Genomic DNA, 17,151 nt, shown 5'->3' on the forward strand with positions numbered 1-17,151 from the left:
ATGAACATTTTGGGTGTAACCTTTCGTCAGTTACACTCAACATTAACATTTCTTTTCACAGATGCTGACTGATCTGTCTATTTCCAACAGAGGTCCCCCTCTACTGCGGCTCTGCTCCATGCGTCTCTGGGCTGAGGAGCAAGTACCCAGCGGCATGTAGTCAATCAGCCATGCAGTATTGCACCCAAAAACCACTGCTTGACACTTTGGGGTTTAATTTTCTCCCCCTCTCAATGTGGCTCTAAGTGCCCTACTTGGTCGCCCAATGTGCCTCATTGCTACTGGGGAACAGAGTTATTCTTCCCATGTATTATGAAACTGGTCTATCCCTACTCTCAATATAGGGAATAGAAAGAAACAAAGAAAGATTTGCATTTGTACAGCGCCTTTCATGACCACCAGACGTCCCAAAGTGCTTTACAGCCAATGAAGTACTTTTTGAAGTTAGTCACTGTTGTAATGTAGGAAATAACGTTTATACATGTGATAATGTAGCTCGAGAAGCACTTTATAAAAAAAAAAAAAAACTGGTGGCTCACCTTTAAGCTTTCCTTCATTTTGAGGGGACAGGCAGCCTCTGAAAGTCTGCTGTAATAACCTAGCTGAATTTCCCTCAGAATTTCTTATTGAGAAGTAGTAGTTGCTGAAATAGTGTACAGAATTGTAGGAGAAAACTACAGCTGTGCTAGATAATGGCATAACTGTACGGCACCAGGGGGCTGCAAGCACAGTAAGTGGACCAACATTCAGTATAATTAAAAAACTTCTGTCTTTTTTTGTTTAGCTATTCCAGAGGCAGAATGCATTGACAGTTCAGCAGCTGACGGCTGCACAACAGCAGCAGTATGCACTTGCAGCTGCCCAGCAGCCTCACATAGGTAAGCCATTTCCAAGAGCAACTCGTTACTAAACCAGTTTGTGTACCTATTGTGCACCCATCTAAATATCTGATGGGAGATTATTTGGTCATTCGGCAGTTACCGCAGTTCTCTGTATTTAGCTGTGCTAAATGGGGAGCAAATGATTTGAAGATTTGTCGACAGACAGACGTGAAGTCCCTGCTTTAAAGGAGAACTTAACCTTGGTAGCAATTGTATGTAATTTGGTGGCTATTTAATGTATTGGATGGAGGGGAGTTGACAGTAAACTCTGGAGGAAGTACTTACTAATGACTAGAACGACATCTGTGTTACTTGGCCGAGAACCCAATATAATTGGGACCTAGACTTAATCTTCCTGTTTATGTACTTGATTGCCTTCTGGAGCCATTGGGTATCCATGGGGATGTGTCAATTTGTTGAGCTGTAGTATGAAGTGTGAGTGTAAAGGCTCGAGATAGCCATTTAAAATTAAATGTGTTTGTTTGGCTGGGTAAGTGAATTGTTAGAAGTTGATTTTGAAATCTTTTAACATTAGCATTTCGTCTTGTTACTCAAGTGTCCTAACTTATATTCAGTTTGTCCGAGCATGATTACTAAAATTAAATGATGTTTAGTTACAGTTTGGTAACTGGTTGACGGGGGGGAAATGGTTTCTGAGACATAATGTACTGCTTCAATTTTAAAACTGCGGTTTTCCCCTTGAGGAATTTTCAGCTGTTAAGCTGTGATGCCTTCCTTTATTAGATGTGTTAAAGTCCCTGAAATTACCATTTTATCTCCGTGCAGCACTGCCGGGCAGTCAAATGGCACCAATAACATTGTAATGCTATGCTGCGAGATTAAATAGTACAATTCTATACAGCTTAATGGCTGAATAATTCAGGGCCAACAGGAGAATGCTTGCGTTGCTTGGCTGATATTTTACACGTGGAGTAGCTTTTTTTTTTGCTCACAAGATGGAATAAAATGTATTTTATTGGATTTAGACAGCTTTGTACAAAAATATACCAGCATGGTACCACTTCAGCTCCTGCATTGATGGGATTGTATGGTCCCTTTTTTTTGTTGTAATTGGAAATATTGCATTCATTGTAAACGTCTGGGAGTGATGGCACTTTTGGCCCTCAGTCGAAAAGCATTCAGTATTGAGAACATTTTATGTCGTCTAGTGATCTGAACCAGACACAACTGGTGGGGGTGGGGAGTAGTTCAAGAAAGCCTTATCAATGTTTGCAGGCTAGCTGCACAGGGTGGCTCTTTGGTCTGTCTGTCTTGGAAACACATCACTTGGTGCATTTATCAACTGAAGCAGCTAGAAGCTCATTGTCCTTTTATTATTTCAATTCTTACTGGTTGTAGTGCATTTCTTAGCTACTGCGAATCTTGCAAGCAATGCCAGTGTACCCATACCACTGCGGCTTAATGTTAGACAAATTAAATGCAACGCAATAGGCACCTCAAGTAATGCATTCAACAAATCAAAATTGAATTACTTTTGCAGTGTGTATATACTTGTATCACAAGTTTTCTTTATGTTTTGTGTATTTGAAGTATTTGACCGAGTTTTTAAGTAACAATGCATTTTTAGTGCTCGTGCAAATCAGCTTCCTATTGTGAGTGTAATCTGATTTTCCCTTGCAACAGATAGTAAGCTTTAGAGTACCATAATTCCAGAAATGGTTTTCTTTGGTGTTGTAAAAAAGATACGAGCAATGACTTGTAATTACTTGCTAAAGGCTATTGATTTGTAATTGCGGTTACAGTTAAAAGTTTGTTCGAGCAGTGAAGAAGATTGTAACTGGACCACCAGTGTCATTCCAAATGTTTTATGTATGTATTTTTTAATGTTGCGCAGGTATGTTTTCAGCAGGCCTTGCTCCAGCGACCTTTGTTCCTAATCCATACATCATCAGTGCTGCTCCTCCAGGTACAGACCCCTACACCGCAGGGCTTGCTGCAGCTGCAACTCTGACAGGTAAAACTTCAGCAATGATTTCAATGATCTGAATGAAGAGAATTAATCGCACTGCTTAATTATTTCTTTCCCCCCGTACCCCCAATCGAAGGTAAGGGCAGGAACTTAATGATCCTCTTGAAGTAGGCGATGAAGGGGGAAAGGAGAAATTCCACATTAAAATAATACATTGTTCTGGATGGAGAAGGTGGGATGAGCGGAATGGCCTTTTATCATTCTGGACTTCACTTTATCTCAACTGGCGTATTGTGTAGTAAGATTTTAGACTTTGTGTAACCTAGTGCATTTAATGGGTTGGTTTAATTTGTTGACGTGATGGCACTCTTGGACCACAGGGCCTGTGCTTGAAGTGAGGTAAATTCGAAACTAATCTGCAGAAACACAGTGTGTATCATTTTAATTCAGCAAAGTTCCTTTTAGACAGGAATGATGATTCCTAAACCCAATGAAACTCTTGGCTCAAGGATGAAATGTAACCGTGACAAGATTATAAGGATAGCGTCATGACAGGATATGTTTTGGGTTTTTTCTTTCATTGTAACAGGTTGTTGGTTGTACTTCTTAAATCCTTGTGGCAAATCTATTCAGTGAGCAATAGCTAGTGTCCTTTTCAACTGGATTGCTGATGAGAGTTTGCAAGGGAGAATCAGTTGAACCTAATCTAGTCCAATTCCAATAAGTCTCAAATGGGGCAAGAACACCTTCAAAGCGGTAAAAAAAAAAATTGTTTGCTCCAGTTAAGAACTAGATCATTTAAAAAAATAATTCTATAAATACAGCAAAAGGGTTATGGAGTCAGTCTGGCAATGATGACACACTTGCCCTCACTGAGAACAGTGTTCGATAATGAGAATTTCAATTCTGTACTCAAAAGACCTGAGCCAGACTGAGTATATTGTTACCGATGAACCCCCAAAGCCATACCTTTTGCTGCCATTGATAATTTTACTTATCAAAACGATTCTGTTGGCGGCGAGGGGTGAGTTTGCAGTTAACTGGAGAATAAATATAGATCGGCTTTTAAAAATGTGGGAAAGAAAGGGAAAAGTGTGCTTCTATTGGACACAGTCAGTGAAGTCCTGTTTTTAATCCATTTGATTGATTTATGTTGATACCAGATTGAGCATATTCTAGGCTTCCTTTAGTCCATGATTCATTTCAACTCCGTTTTCAATAGGCTTCCAACAAGCGTGCATTATTGTAACTGCAAAGTATTCAGTGGGTAGTGTATAGGTTAGGTTGACTTCCCTAATGGGGTGTGTAGGTTTGGGTTTCACGTTGCCAATGTTAATGTATCTGGAAACGGAGACACACAAATGATGTTGTTGTAGATCAGTTCACCTTGAAGGGAATCTCGTTCAGCTGTCTTTTGAAGTGTGCCTCTGTAATCTCATTTTTGTTTAATTGACTTTATTGAAGTCATCCTGACCCCTGGTTTAAGCGCTGCTAATTTTAACTGATGCGGCGCCCCATTCCTGGTTCCATTAAGGACCATCCACTGTAACCAGGCATATTTTGTTGCACTTTCTTTCTTTTCAGAAAACGAAAGGTCTAGAATTTATTAAAGTGTAGCCAGTGTATACAATTTTACTAACCTATGGAAAAAAGTTAGGATACACAAATAGTGAGATTTACTGTGTCCCCCACATAAAATTTGTGGCAAGTCCATTAGACAATAAATGCACCGTTGAAATATCCGATATAATGAAAGCTTTGTTTGTGATAATTTTTCACCTGGATTGTTTTCATGCACTGCAATAATGTAATTAGTGCATAATATGTTTTTTTTTTAAATCCTTGTATTCACTCTGTTAGGCCCTGCAGTGGTTCCACCTCAGTACTATGGTGTTCCATGGGGTGTTTATCCAGCGAATCTCTTCCAGCAGCAAGCTGCAGCAGCAGCTGCTAACAACTCTGCAAACCAGCAGGCTGCGTCACAGGCACAGCAAGGGCAGCAACAGGCAAGTCACCCATCTGTTTATAGCTTGGTACATGACAACATTAACACTGAATCTGGGAAATTGGGCAAATATGTTTTGGTTTGGAACACAGGCACGGACTTTGCCCACTTTGAAATATTTTTGGGCGATTCTTCCACAATGCTTTCATCTTTACAGCCTTTAAAGATCCTGGCCTAGAAATTCACTGGCCTTAGCGCCGCTTTTGAGGCGCTAGAGGGCCTAGCGGCGAAGTTATGGCCAGTTTTGAAATTGACAGGGGCCCTAAATCGGCGTTAGGCCGGTAGCGCTGCGCCGGCACCGATGACGTCATCGGTGTGCGCAGCGTCCCGGTTGCCATGGTAACCCGCCCGAACTCGGAAATTGAGTTGCGGCCGCCTCGCCCGTGGCAGCCGCAAGCAACGTTCTGGCAGAGGTGCCTTACAGAACGTTGCGCCGGCGCATTAAAGGCCCCGCGGCGGCCGGCCGCTTGCCCGCCTGGCCGCAGCTCCCTCCCCGGACTCCCCCCCCCGGAACAGAAGCAAGCCCGGCACTTGTCCGAGGTGCCGGGCTCATTTTTAAAAAGATTATCGCGGGCCGCGGCCGGGTGCAGGCAGCTCCTCCTTAAGGGAAGGAGGAGGCCTGCACTTCCCGAACCTGCCGCACCGCAGCGGGCGCCGCAGCGCCGGAATTCGGCGCATAGCGCCAGTTTTCAGGCGCTAACAGCTTTCAGCAGCGCCGGCAGCCGTTTGGGCGCAGAAGTAGTGAATTTTTGGCCCGCCCAGCGCGACTTAGCTCCGGCACTAACTTCCGGCGCTAAAGCCGTCGCTGCGCCAAAACCCAATTTCTAGGCCTCAGTGTTCTGCTTTTAAATTACATAGATCGAATGTGAGGTAAAAGCATTTGTAAAATACATGTTTATTTAATGTGCCGTAAATAAATTCACGTCAAGGGACGTCATTATTACAGTCACTGTCGAATGCAGTTGGTCAGGTTTTTTAAAAGGTGTAGATTGTAAAGTTGTATTTGTACTGATCATCTTTAGAAGTTCTGTAAGTGGACCTAAAGTGTTAGCTAAGTGTTGGTGGTCGGTTTACAGAAGTCAGTCTGGCAATGATGACACACTTGCCCTCACTGAGAACAGTGTTCGATAATGAGAATTTAAATTCTGTACTCAAAAGACCTGAGCCAGACTGAGTATATTGTTGTAACTAAAACTAATAATTATAAGGTGCTTAGATGTTTGTACAATTTGGAGCTATTGATCTATCCTGGGATTGCGTCTTTCAACTTATTTTGCTTGAAATTATTATTTTTTTTTTAAACAACTTTCTACACTTAGAATATGCTGACAGCCAAAATAATGGTTTATTTTTTTAAGTCTGATGTTGATTCCCTGATGACCCTCCTTGTATGTCCAGTGAATAGCTGAGCCACAGCAGGAAAGTCACTAGTCCCATCACCGATCTCTGCTGAGGTAGGTAGTGATAGGGGTGCTATTGTTGGTCTCTCGAGCCCTTGGTTAGGAAAGGTAATGCTGGCTAACATACTTACCCCGATTCCAATGCACCAGCCCCTGACGGACATGCGAGAGTGAGGACACAATAGGGCTTGGTTGTGGTCTCTTTCCACCCACCACCCCCCCCCCCCCCACCTCTGTACAAAACAGGCGAAAAATGTGAATAATGGATGAAGCCCTGAGGTTGCTTAGCACCTGTGCAATAATACTTTAGTGATGAAACATAGAAGATAGGAGCAGGAGTAGGCCATTCGGCCCTTCGAGCCTGCTCCGCCATTCAATGTGATCATGGCTGATCATCCAAACTCAGTACCCTGTCCCCGCCTTTTCCCCATATCCCTTGATCCCTTCAGCCTCAAGAAACATATCCAACTCTTTCTTGAATATATTTAATGAACTGGCCTCCACCGCCCTCTGTGGCAAGAGAATTCCACAGGTTCGCCACTCTCTGGGTGAAGAAATTCCTCCTCATTTCAGTCCTAAATGGCTTACCCCTTATCCTTAGACTATGACCCCTGGTTCTGGACTCCCCGGCCATCAGAAACATCCTTCCTGCATCTAGTCTGTCCAGACCTGACAGAATTTTATAGGTCTCGATGAGATCCCCTCTCAATCTTCTAAACTCCAGTGAGTATAAGCCCAATCGACACAATCTCTCCTCATACGTCATTCCTGCCATCCCAGGTATCAGCCTGGTGAATCTTCGCTGCACTCCCTCCATGGCAAGAACGTCCTTCCTCAGGTATGGTGACCAAAACTGCACACAATAGTCAAGGTGCGGTCTCACCAAGGCCCTGTACAACTGTAGCAAGACATCCTTGTTCCTGTACTCGAACCCTCTTGCTACGAAGGCCAACATACCATTTGCCTTCTTAACCGCCTGCTGCACCTGCATGCTTACCTTCAGCGACTGGTGCACAAGAACACCCAGGTCTCTTTGCACTTCCCCTTCTCCCAATCTATTGCCATTCAAATAATAATCTGCCTTCCTGTTTTTGCCACCGAAGTGGATAACCTCACATTTATCCACATTATAGTGCATTTGCCATGTTTCTGCCCAATCACCCAACCTGTCCAAATCGTACTGGATTTTCCCGACATCCTCCTCTCAGCTTACCCTCCCGCCCAGCTTTGTGTCGTCTGCAAATTTGGAGATATTACATCCAATTCCCTCATCCAGATAGTTAATACATATTGTGAACAGCTGGGGTCCTAGGACCGATCCTTGCGGTACCCCACTAGTCACTGCCTGCCACTTGGAAAACAACCCGTTTATTCCTACTCTTTGCTTTCTGTCCGCCAACCAGTTCTCTATCCAAGTCAATACCTTGCCCCCAATCCCATGTGCCTTAATTTTGCACGCTAATCTCTTGTGTGGGACCTTATCGAAAGCCTTCTGAAAGTCCAAATACACCACATCCACTGGTTCTCCCTTATCTATTTTACCAGTTACATCCTCAAAAAATTCCAGTAGATTAGTCAAGCATGATTTACCTTTTGTAAATCCATGTTGACTTTGTCCGATCCTGTCACTGCTCTCCAAGTGCTCTGCTATTACATCTTTTATAATAGACTCTAGCATTTTCCCCACTACCGATGTCAGGCTTACTGGTCTATAATTCCCTGCTTTTTCTCTACCACCTTTTTTGAATAGTGGGGTAACATTAGCTACCCTCCAATCCATGGGCACCGTTCCAGAGTCTATCGAGTTCTGGAAGATGATCAGTAGTGCATCTACTATCTCTAGGGCCACTTCCTTAAGTACCCTGGGATGTAGACCATCAGGCCCTGGGGATTTATCGGCCTTCAGTCCCATCAATTTTCCTAACACCATTTCCCTACAAATACTGATTTCTTTCAGTTCCTAGCTTTCATCAGACCCTATGTTCCCCGGCATCTCTGGGAGGTTATTTGTGTCCTCCTTTGTGAAGACAGAACCAAAGTATGCATTTAGTTGGTCTGCCATTTCCTTGTTTCCCATTATAAATTCCCCCGATTCTGACTGCAAGGGACCTACGCTTGACTTCACTAATCTTTTTCTCTTCACATATCTATAAAAGCTTTTACAGTCAGTTTTTATGTTCCCAGCTAGCTTACTCTCATATTCTATTTTCCCTTTCTTAATTAATCCCTTTGTCCTCCTTTGTTGACTTCTAAACTCCCAATCCTCAGGATTATTGCTTTTTCTAGCCAATTTATATGTCCTCTCCTTGGATCTTATGCTATCCCTAATTTCCCTTGTTAGCCACGGTTGAGTCACCTTTTTTGTTTTATTTTTGCGCCAAACTGGGATGAACAAATTCTGTAGCTCATCCATTCGGTCTTTGAATGTTTGCCATTGCTTAGCCACCGTCAACCCTTTGAGCGCCATTCCCCACTCAATCCTGCCCAACTCGCTCCTCAGACCATCGTAGTTTCCTTTTATTTAAATTGAGGACCCTTGTCTCTGAGTCAACTACTTCATTCTCCATCTTAATGAAGAATTCGATCATATTATGATTGCTCCGACCCAAGGGGCCTCGTACAACAAGATTGCTAATTAATCCTTTCTCGTTGCATAATACCCAGTCTAAGATGGCCTGATCTCTGGTTGGTTCCTCGACATATTGGTCCAGGAAACCATCCCGTAAACACTCCAGGAATTCCTCCTCCACAGTATTGATACTAATTTGGTTGGCCCAATCTATATGTAGGTTAAAGTCACCTGCTGTGCCCTTATTGCACGCTTCTTTAATTTCCCTTTTAATGCCATCCCCAACCTCCACCTTACTGTTTGGAGGTCTATATACCACTCCCACTAATGTTTTTTTCCCCTTAGTATTTCTCAATTGTATCCATACAGATTCCACATCATCAGAGCTAATATCCTTCATTACAATTGTATTAATCCCTTCTTTAACCAGTAATGCTACCCCACCTCCCTTTCCTTTTTGCCTATCTTTCCTGAATATCGAATACCCCTGGATGTTGAGTTCCCAGTCTTGGCCATCCTTGAGCCACGTTTCTGTAATCCCAACCAAATCGTATTCGTTTACCTCTATTTGCGCAGCCAATTCATCCACCTTATTACAAATGCTCCTCGCATTAAGACACAAAGCCTTCAGGCTTGTTTTTTTAACGCTCTTAGACCTATTAGAATTATTATTTACTGTGGCCACGTTTGATTTAAACCGTTGATTTCTCTGACTGCCACTTTTGTTTTTCTCCTTCCTATCTTTTGCTTTTATCCCTGTTTTCCTTTCCTCTGTCTCCCTGCTCAGGTTCCCAACCCCCTGCCATTTTAGTTTAAACCCCCCCGAACAGTGCTAGCAAACCTCCCCGCAAGGATATTTATCCCGCTCTGGTTCAGGTGCAACCCGTCCGACTTGTACAAGTCCCACCTTTCCCAGAAACAGGCCCAGTGATCCAGGAAACTAAAGCCCTCCCTCCTGCACCAACTCTTTAGCCATGCATTCATCTGCTCTATCCTCCTATTCCTATACTCACTAGCACGTGGCACTGGGAGTAATCCAGAGATTACTACCTTTGAGGTCCTGCTCTTTAATCTGCTACCTAGCTCCCTAAATTCTTGTTGCAGGACCTCATCCGTCTTCCAACCTATGTCGTTGGTCCCAATGTGAACCACGACCTCTGCCTGTTCCCCCTCCCCCTTCAGAATGCCCTGCAGCCGTTCAGTGACATCCTTGACCCTGGCACTAGGGAGGCAACAAACCATCCTGGAGTCACGTCTACGGCCACAGAACCGTCTATCTGTTCCCCTTATGATAGAATCCCCTACCACTATTGCTCTCCCACTCTTTTTCCTCCTTCCTGAGCAGCAGCAACACCCCCGGCACCAGGAAGTTGGCTGCTGCTGCCTTCCTCTGGTGAGTCATCCCCCTCAACAGTATCCAAATTGGTATACCTGTTTAAAAGGGGAATGGTCACAGGGGTCTCCTGCACTACCTGCCTGCTTCTACTGCTCCGCCTGGTGGTCACCCATTTCCCTCCTGCCTGTGCAGCCCTACCCTGCGGCGTGACCAACTCATCAAACGTGTAATCCACGACCCTCTCAGCATCGTGAATGCTCCGCAACCCATCCATCCGCAGCTCCAGCGCCTCAATACGACCCGTTAGTAGCTGCAGCTGGATGCATTTCCGGCACACGTCATCAGGGACACTGGCAGCGTCCCTGAATTCCCACATAGAGCAAGAGGAGCATAACATGGGGCTGGGCTCTCCTGGCATGACTTACCCCTTCAATTAATTTAAATTAATTCAATACCACCAGTTAAAGATATACTCCAGGGCGCTTATTTACCAACTGTCCCCACTACACCACAGAGACCCAAGAAAATATAAACCGCAGAATTTAAGCTTGTAATAAAAGAGATACTCCCCAACCAATCACTTACCTGCTTCCTGGTGACTTCACACTTGGATTACTTTTTACCCCTCTACTGTGCTGTTGAATTGGTACGCCTCACCTCTCAACTGCCGCCGCTTTTAAGCTCTGCCGGTCACTGCCCCCTCACAGGTCCGATGCTCTGATCGGGCCTCACCTCGCAACTGCCGCCGCTTTTAAGCTGTGCCGGTCACTGCCCCCTCACAGGTCCGATGCTCTGATCGGGCCTCACCTCAAGTGCCGCCGCTTTTAAGCTCTGCCGCCGCTTTTAAGCTCTGCCGGTCTCTGCCCCCTCACAGGTCCGATGCTCTGATTGGGCCTCACCTCGCAACTGCCGCCGCTTTTAAGCTCTGCCGCCGCTTTTAAGCTCTGCCGGTCTCTGCCCCCTCACCGGTCCGATGCTCTGATCGGGCCTCACCTCGCAACTGCCGTCGATTTCAAACTGCCGCCGCTTTTAAGCTCTGCCGGTCACTGCCCCCTCACAGGTCCGATGCTCTGATCGGGCCTCACCTTGCAAATGAGTCGGCACCTTAAGGAAAAGAGGGAAAGGGAGACCATTGGCAAGAAAAGTCTACCACCCCTGTTTCCCACAATTTAGTAGTTATGATGCCCCATGGTAATTCTCTCTTCCAGATAGAATAATAAATCCTCTGTTACACTTTTCTTTGAATCGTGAATGTGGCGATCTGCATCACAGTACCTTCTAAGTGTAAAGCACTGTTGGGCGATGTTTCAATAGTCCCATCTGTTTTATACCAGGTTCTGCGTGCTGGAGCCAATCAGCGGCCTTTGACCCCGAATCAAAGCCAACAAGGACAACAAGCAGACAGCCTGGTAGCGGCTGCAGCTGTGAACTCAGCCCTAGCTTTTAGCCAGGGACTGGCCACTGGAATGCCAGGTATATTATTGATTACTTCTGTGCAGCAGATGCATGCATTATTATTTGGTGGGAAAAGGTTGTTTACAGAAAACTCATTGCATTATGAACAAGTTAATTGTTGACAATTGTAGAACTTTTTCAAATCCCAACGGTACATAGCTGAATTCTGGGAAGTAATTGGTCAGCTTTCCTCATTTTCTGAAGAACTTATAATGAAAAGCATGGGAAATGTTATGGAGCATATTTCTGCTGTGTACACATAAAATTACAGGAAACGTTCTGATATCCGGCACTGACGGGACCGAGCTGGTGCCGTACCATCAAAACTGCCGTACAAACCAGCGCTAATGTTAAAACATACGGAGCTTTTGAGCGCCGTATGAATCAACAAACCCTGTTGCTTAGCAACAGCTTCACAACAGTCGGCCGCAGCTTAAAAGCGTCTCTGTAGCTAAGCAACAGCTTCAGCTAGACCTTGCAGAGTCTGACTGGAAAAAAAAAGCAACGAGAAGTAAAAAAACTTCTAGGAAACGGCTCCTGAATTTTGCCGGTAGATCGAGCTTTCCGGACATTTAACCTCCGGTTAAACGAAAGTTTCCTGTATAACTAATCCACTCTTGAAAAATGCTTGGAACAAAAACCTTTTTTAGCAGTAGAAATCTATCACGCAAGTATTTAGTAAATTTTAAATAAAAAAATCCAAACCAGCTGAATTTTAGAAACGCTTTTTGAACGCTACAATTTCCGAGTAACTTGCACAGACTAATACCTGGGATGGCAGGAATGAAGTACGAGGAGAGATTGGGTCGATTAGGCTTATATTCGCTAGAGTTTAGAAGAATGAGAGGGGATCTCATTGAAACTTATAAAATTCTAACAGGACTAGACAGACTAGATGCAGGGAGGATGTTCCCAATGGCGGGGGAGTCCAGAACCAGGGGTCACAGTCTAAGGATAAGGGGTAAGCCATTTAGGACAGAGATGAGGAGGAATTTCTTCACCCAAAAGAGTGGTGAACCTGTGGAATTCTCTACCACAGAAGACAGTAGAGGCCAATTCATTAAATATATTCAAGAAGGAGTTAGATATATTTCTTAAGGCTAAAGGGATATGGGGCGAAAGCAGGGACAGGGTACTGGATTTGGATGATCAGCCATGATCTCGTTAAATGGCGGAACAGGCTCGAGGGGCCGAATGGCCTACTCCTGCTCCTATCTTCTATGTTTGTCATTTTTGAATTTTTCTGGCAATGATGACTCACTTGCCCTCACTGAGAACAATGTTCAATTATGAGAACTTCACTTGTACTCAAATGATCTGAGCCAGACATTGCTAACAGTTTGATGTTTTGAACAGCGCTACAAGCCTAAATGCTAATTTGCTTAAAACACAACACATTGTAAATGTACAGGAGCTGCATATTTTTGCCACAGGCCGATTTTAATAAAATATTTTAATACTTCACAACATCTCCATGATTTAGTCAACGTTCATGTCCTAATGTAGGTTTATGGGAGGGGCTGATTTTCAGACATGCTGAAGTTCTAGATTCCAACAGCTTGCAATTACATAGTGCCTACAACATAGCAAAATGTTACAAAGCGTTTCACTGAGGTGTAATCAAAACTATGAAACACTGGGCGAAAGATGATATTGGGAGTGGTGACCAGAAGCTTGGTCAAAGAAATGGGTTTTAAGGAAGGTCTTAAAGTAGGAGAGGGAGGCGAAGGAATTAGAGCAGTGGGCCGAGACGCCTCAAGGCACAGCTGCCATTGGTGGTGGGGGTTGCACTAAAAACCAGAATCTGAAATGCAGAATGATGGTTGGGGGCAGCGGAAAGTGCTGGGGAGGTAAGAGACAAGGAAGGACAAAGCTATAGTGGGATTTAAACACAAGGGATGAGAATTTTGAGGTTTTGGGATACCGGGAGCCAATGCCAGCGAGAAAGGGGTGATGATTGAGCTGTATTGTTGCGGAACAGGATAGTGGCAGCAGAGATTCGGATGAACAGAAATTTGTCGTGGGTGGAAGGTCAGCCTTGGAATAGTCCAGTCTGGAAGTGACGGCAGCGCGGACAAGGGTTTCGGCAGCAGATAGTTGGAGGCATGGGTGGAGACAAGTGATGTTAGGAGATGAAGAGACAGGTATGCGGGACGGAAGTTTAGCTTGGAGTCAAGTAGGCCGAGGTTGCCCTTGCTTCACCTCCCAGTTTCCACCCCTCTCCTGTGGTGATGACTTCTTTTGTGAGCAGGCTAGTAACTGACGGGCAGTTTGACCACAGTAGAAGCTGGTCTTGTTCTCGCCCGACTTCCAAGAGTGGACTTTCCACAGGCTCGGAATCGGGCCCTCCTAGCATGGAAGCATTGAGGCCAGTTTCAGTTCCTTTGTCACCAGTCTAGCAGACATCAACAAACTAAACGCAGAGCAGGGGATTGACTTTGTGATACTTCTGGCTATGTACAGCTGTCACACATGACGCAGTGAATTTACCAGCTGAGCTACTGAAGGCAAATAGACGTTTAATGAATTCTGAACTGTCAAGTGTTGACTACAATCTCTAAATGCTAGGCTGTTTCTCATTACTGCATTTCCACTTTGGCATTTTAAGTACTTAAGTCAATATGTAGTACTATATACAAATCATACCTAGAGCACTTTTTTATTTTAGGTTATCAAGTCCTAGCTCCAGCTGCTTACTATGACCAGACTGGCGCCCTGGTGGTGAATACTGGGGCTCGGAATGGCCTCGGAGCTCCTGTACGGCTCGTTGCTCCAGCACCTGTAATCATTAGTCCATCCGCAGCACAGGCAGGTAAGGTTTGCCTGTTTGAAAATGGGGAGGAAAGCACTGCTATTTATAAGCCTACAATTTTCGCTGCCTCTTAAAAACAGAACCCTGGTAGGTCGTTGTCATTTCAGATGCTGCAGTGTTTTCACCGTCTGACCCACGAGTCTGTTTACCCTGCACTGGAAATTTTCTTGTCATAAAATAGCAGTCATAACGGATCTTTAGCTGTTGTCATATTAGATATTTCTTTTACCGTGATACTTTTGCAGTTCTTCTCTTTTGCTTTTAATTTTCTGACGAATATTGCGCTCTTCAAATTGAACAATCTTAGTTTGTAGAAATTAAATTAACCCTTTCATTGCACAGTTACTGCAGTTTAAACCTCCCCCTGCTCTGCCCCAACTATATGCAAAGCCCCCCCCTCCTGCCACTTTCCATGCCAGTAATCCCCTGGTCTTTGTGAGTGAGATTACCGATTGGTGTCAAATGAGGGGAAGTTTTACGCTGTGAACACACACCCAGTAGAAACTGGATTGACTCAGCCCAAACTCATTTCTCCGTTTTGGAAAAACTTTTTTTTAAACTTTCAACTCCCCTCAATTTTCCCCCAATGGCCATGCACCTTCTTGCACAAGAGGTTCTGCAGCTCAGTTTGAAAACATTGAGTTTGATGTGAGTATTTTAGCCAAAAGTATATTGATCGTTGCATCAGCTTTGGCGGGCATGAGTTCAAATCCCAGCGCGGCAAGTTCTGAACTTGAGTTGAATCTGTCCGTTAATTGTGGGCTGGCACCAGGAACAATCGCTGCCAGATTAGTGTAAAAATCAAAACCGCTTCACTAGTGGGAAGAGAACCTGCCACCTCCACCCAGCCTGGTCTGGTCCACAAGTGACAAGCCCACGCTGCGTTCTTAATTCTGAAAGACTTCTGACGTGGCAAGTCAGTCATTTGCTAGGGCAACAAGGAATGGGAAATAAAGGTGGCTTGGCCACAACCTAGAACACGTTTAAAAAAAATTGTATTGTGGGAATGCAATCAGTAGCATCACTCACAATAAAGCAAGTTGCAATGAAAGTTGTTCAGCTTTTATGATAGCACAACTTATCATAAAACTTAATCAAATGTTGCTCCATTTAATGGCCTAATTTAAATAATTGATTCTAACTGGACCATGTAGATTTTTGAATTGCCCTCTGTTCTAGTGCCCTGATGATCCCCCTTAAAAATTCAGTCAAAAATTGAAGTATTCTTTAACATATGTCAGCCCACTTCTGTATCGTATTTATATTGTGATTCTGCAACACTAACCATGTTGTAGAACCTCATGTTTATATTGCGGAGCAGTTTTTACAGCAACCAGTTCCATTTGAACATGGTGGGAGCAGGGTTGGTCACGTGGATGTCATTGATGTGAGATCATTGTAACCACAAATCGTTTTAAAGGGAGGGATGTGAATTCTCCCAGCAGAATGAGGCCTGGTACAACTCCCCATCCCAGTGATAATCCTTTAAAGGACAGAGATAATCCGATAAAGTTGTCAATCTTTCTATTGCTACTGCATTCATATCCCACCGTCTGTACATTAAACACCTGGCACCTCAATGGATCTTTCTTTCTGTTACAACAGTTGCCGCAGCAGCAGCCACAGCGAACGGTACAGCTAGTGGTCTAGCAGGGACAGCAAATGGCTCCTTCCGCCCAATGGGCAGCCAGCAGCCACAGCAACAACCACAGCAGCAGCCCACCAACAGTTTGGCCTCAAACTCATTCTACGGTAACAATTCCCTGTCTAGCACTTCACAAAGCAACTCACTGTTCTCTCAGGGGTCTGGCCAGCCTGGCAGCACTTCCCTGGGCTTTGGAAGCACTAGTTCACTTGGGGCTACACTTGGATCTGCACTTGGAGGATTTGGATCAGCAGGTACATTTATAATTGTAGGAATGCAATGCTAACTGCACAACTTTAATGGTCGAGTGTTGTATGAGCGGTGTTGGACTGAGTCGTCACGTTTCCCTGCCAGGCATGTGCCTTCACGTATTTGTTGGCTGACCTGACTAGACATTGTTCAAAGACTTATGGCGCACTTCAAATGTACTTGGGAGCCAGAAGCTTAATTTTCTTGCATTAAAACCATCTCCAAAAACAAAAGATCTTAAAGTGCCACGCTATAAGCTGATTTCTGGTTTTGTAGCATTGAGATAAAGCCTAATGACACATGCCTAGCAGGTTACAACGTGATACTTCAGGTTTGTCATGAGGCACATAATGATATCGACACGCTATCCGAAAAATCACATCTAAGCTAATACTCTTCAGTGTTATGCCAATGCATACCTTGTGTGTGAACCAGTTCACACTTGTAATCACCAGTATTTCTACCCTAATGTTTCCTCAAAATGCCCTCTCCGGGCACAACACAAGTTTGGAAAGATAATATTATCTAACTGTACTGCTGGGTGCTTTCCACCGTTTTAAGTAGACGCAGCGTGGACATTTGGCACACCCACCATTATGCTTCACTGAAATCCTAGTGACAGCACTGATCTTGCAGCAAGCTTAGAATAATTGCAGAGAATTTGTTATATTAGTTTTCCAAAGAAAAGCGGGCTGTTTGTCACTCCAGGGTGTACTTGGATCCTAATCAGTAGGTAGTGAAGCAGTCCTTCTGATCTAAAGAGACTAATGGTGTGGAAACGACATTTAATTACATATGCAGAGCTGTCCACATGAGGAAATTGAGAGCTTTATGATCAAAAAAGAAGCGATTTATGCACCCATGTTAAA

The 17,151-nt window shown here is 44.2% G+C and overlaps 1 protein-coding gene and 3 non-coding genes across 17 annotated transcripts in view; all 4 read left to right on the forward strand.

Moving 5' to 3' along the window:
- Positions 1-17,151, forward strand: part of pum1 (pumilio RNA-binding family member 1) — a 152,607-nt gene that overhangs the window by 113,540 nt on the left and 21,916 nt on the right. For 13 of the 14 annotated variants that reach the window (XM_085962833.1, XM_085962842.1, XM_085962843.1 and 10 more), the window contains 6 exons: positions 785-878; positions 2,737-2,856; positions 4,672-4,817; positions 11,456-11,594; positions 14,245-14,388; positions 15,994-16,287. In XM_085962833.1, coding sequence (XP_085818959.1) covers positions 785-878; positions 2,737-2,856; positions 4,672-4,817; positions 11,456-11,594; positions 14,245-14,388; positions 15,994-16,287 — 937 coding nt within the window. The remainder of the gene's footprint in view (positions 1-784; positions 879-2,736; positions 2,857-4,671; positions 4,818-11,455; positions 11,595-14,244; positions 14,389-15,993; positions 16,288-17,151) is intronic. The other variant, XM_085962840.1, reaches the window with a different exon arrangement.
- On the forward strand, positions 3,656-3,742 carry LOC147103347 (small nucleolar RNA SNORD103/SNORD85). The gene has a single exon (XR_015073013.1). It is a non-coding gene; the product is annotated as a small nucleolar RNA SNORD103/SNORD85 (small nucleolar RNA).
- LOC147103348 (small nucleolar RNA SNORD103/SNORD85) lies at positions 5,900-5,986 on the forward strand. The gene has a single exon (XR_015073014.1). It is a non-coding gene; the product is annotated as a small nucleolar RNA SNORD103/SNORD85 (small nucleolar RNA).
- Positions 12,819-12,903, forward strand: LOC147103349 (small nucleolar RNA SNORD103/SNORD85). The gene has a single exon (XR_015073015.1). It is a non-coding gene; the product is annotated as a small nucleolar RNA SNORD103/SNORD85 (small nucleolar RNA).

The sequence above is a fragment of the Somniosus microcephalus genome, chromosome 20, assembly GCF_052327205.1.
Source record: "Somniosus microcephalus isolate GS21.2 chromosome 20, FLI_Smic_1.0, whole genome shotgun sequence".
Lineage (NCBI taxonomy): Eukaryota > Metazoa > Chordata > Chondrichthyes > Squaliformes > Somniosidae > Somniosus > Somniosus microcephalus.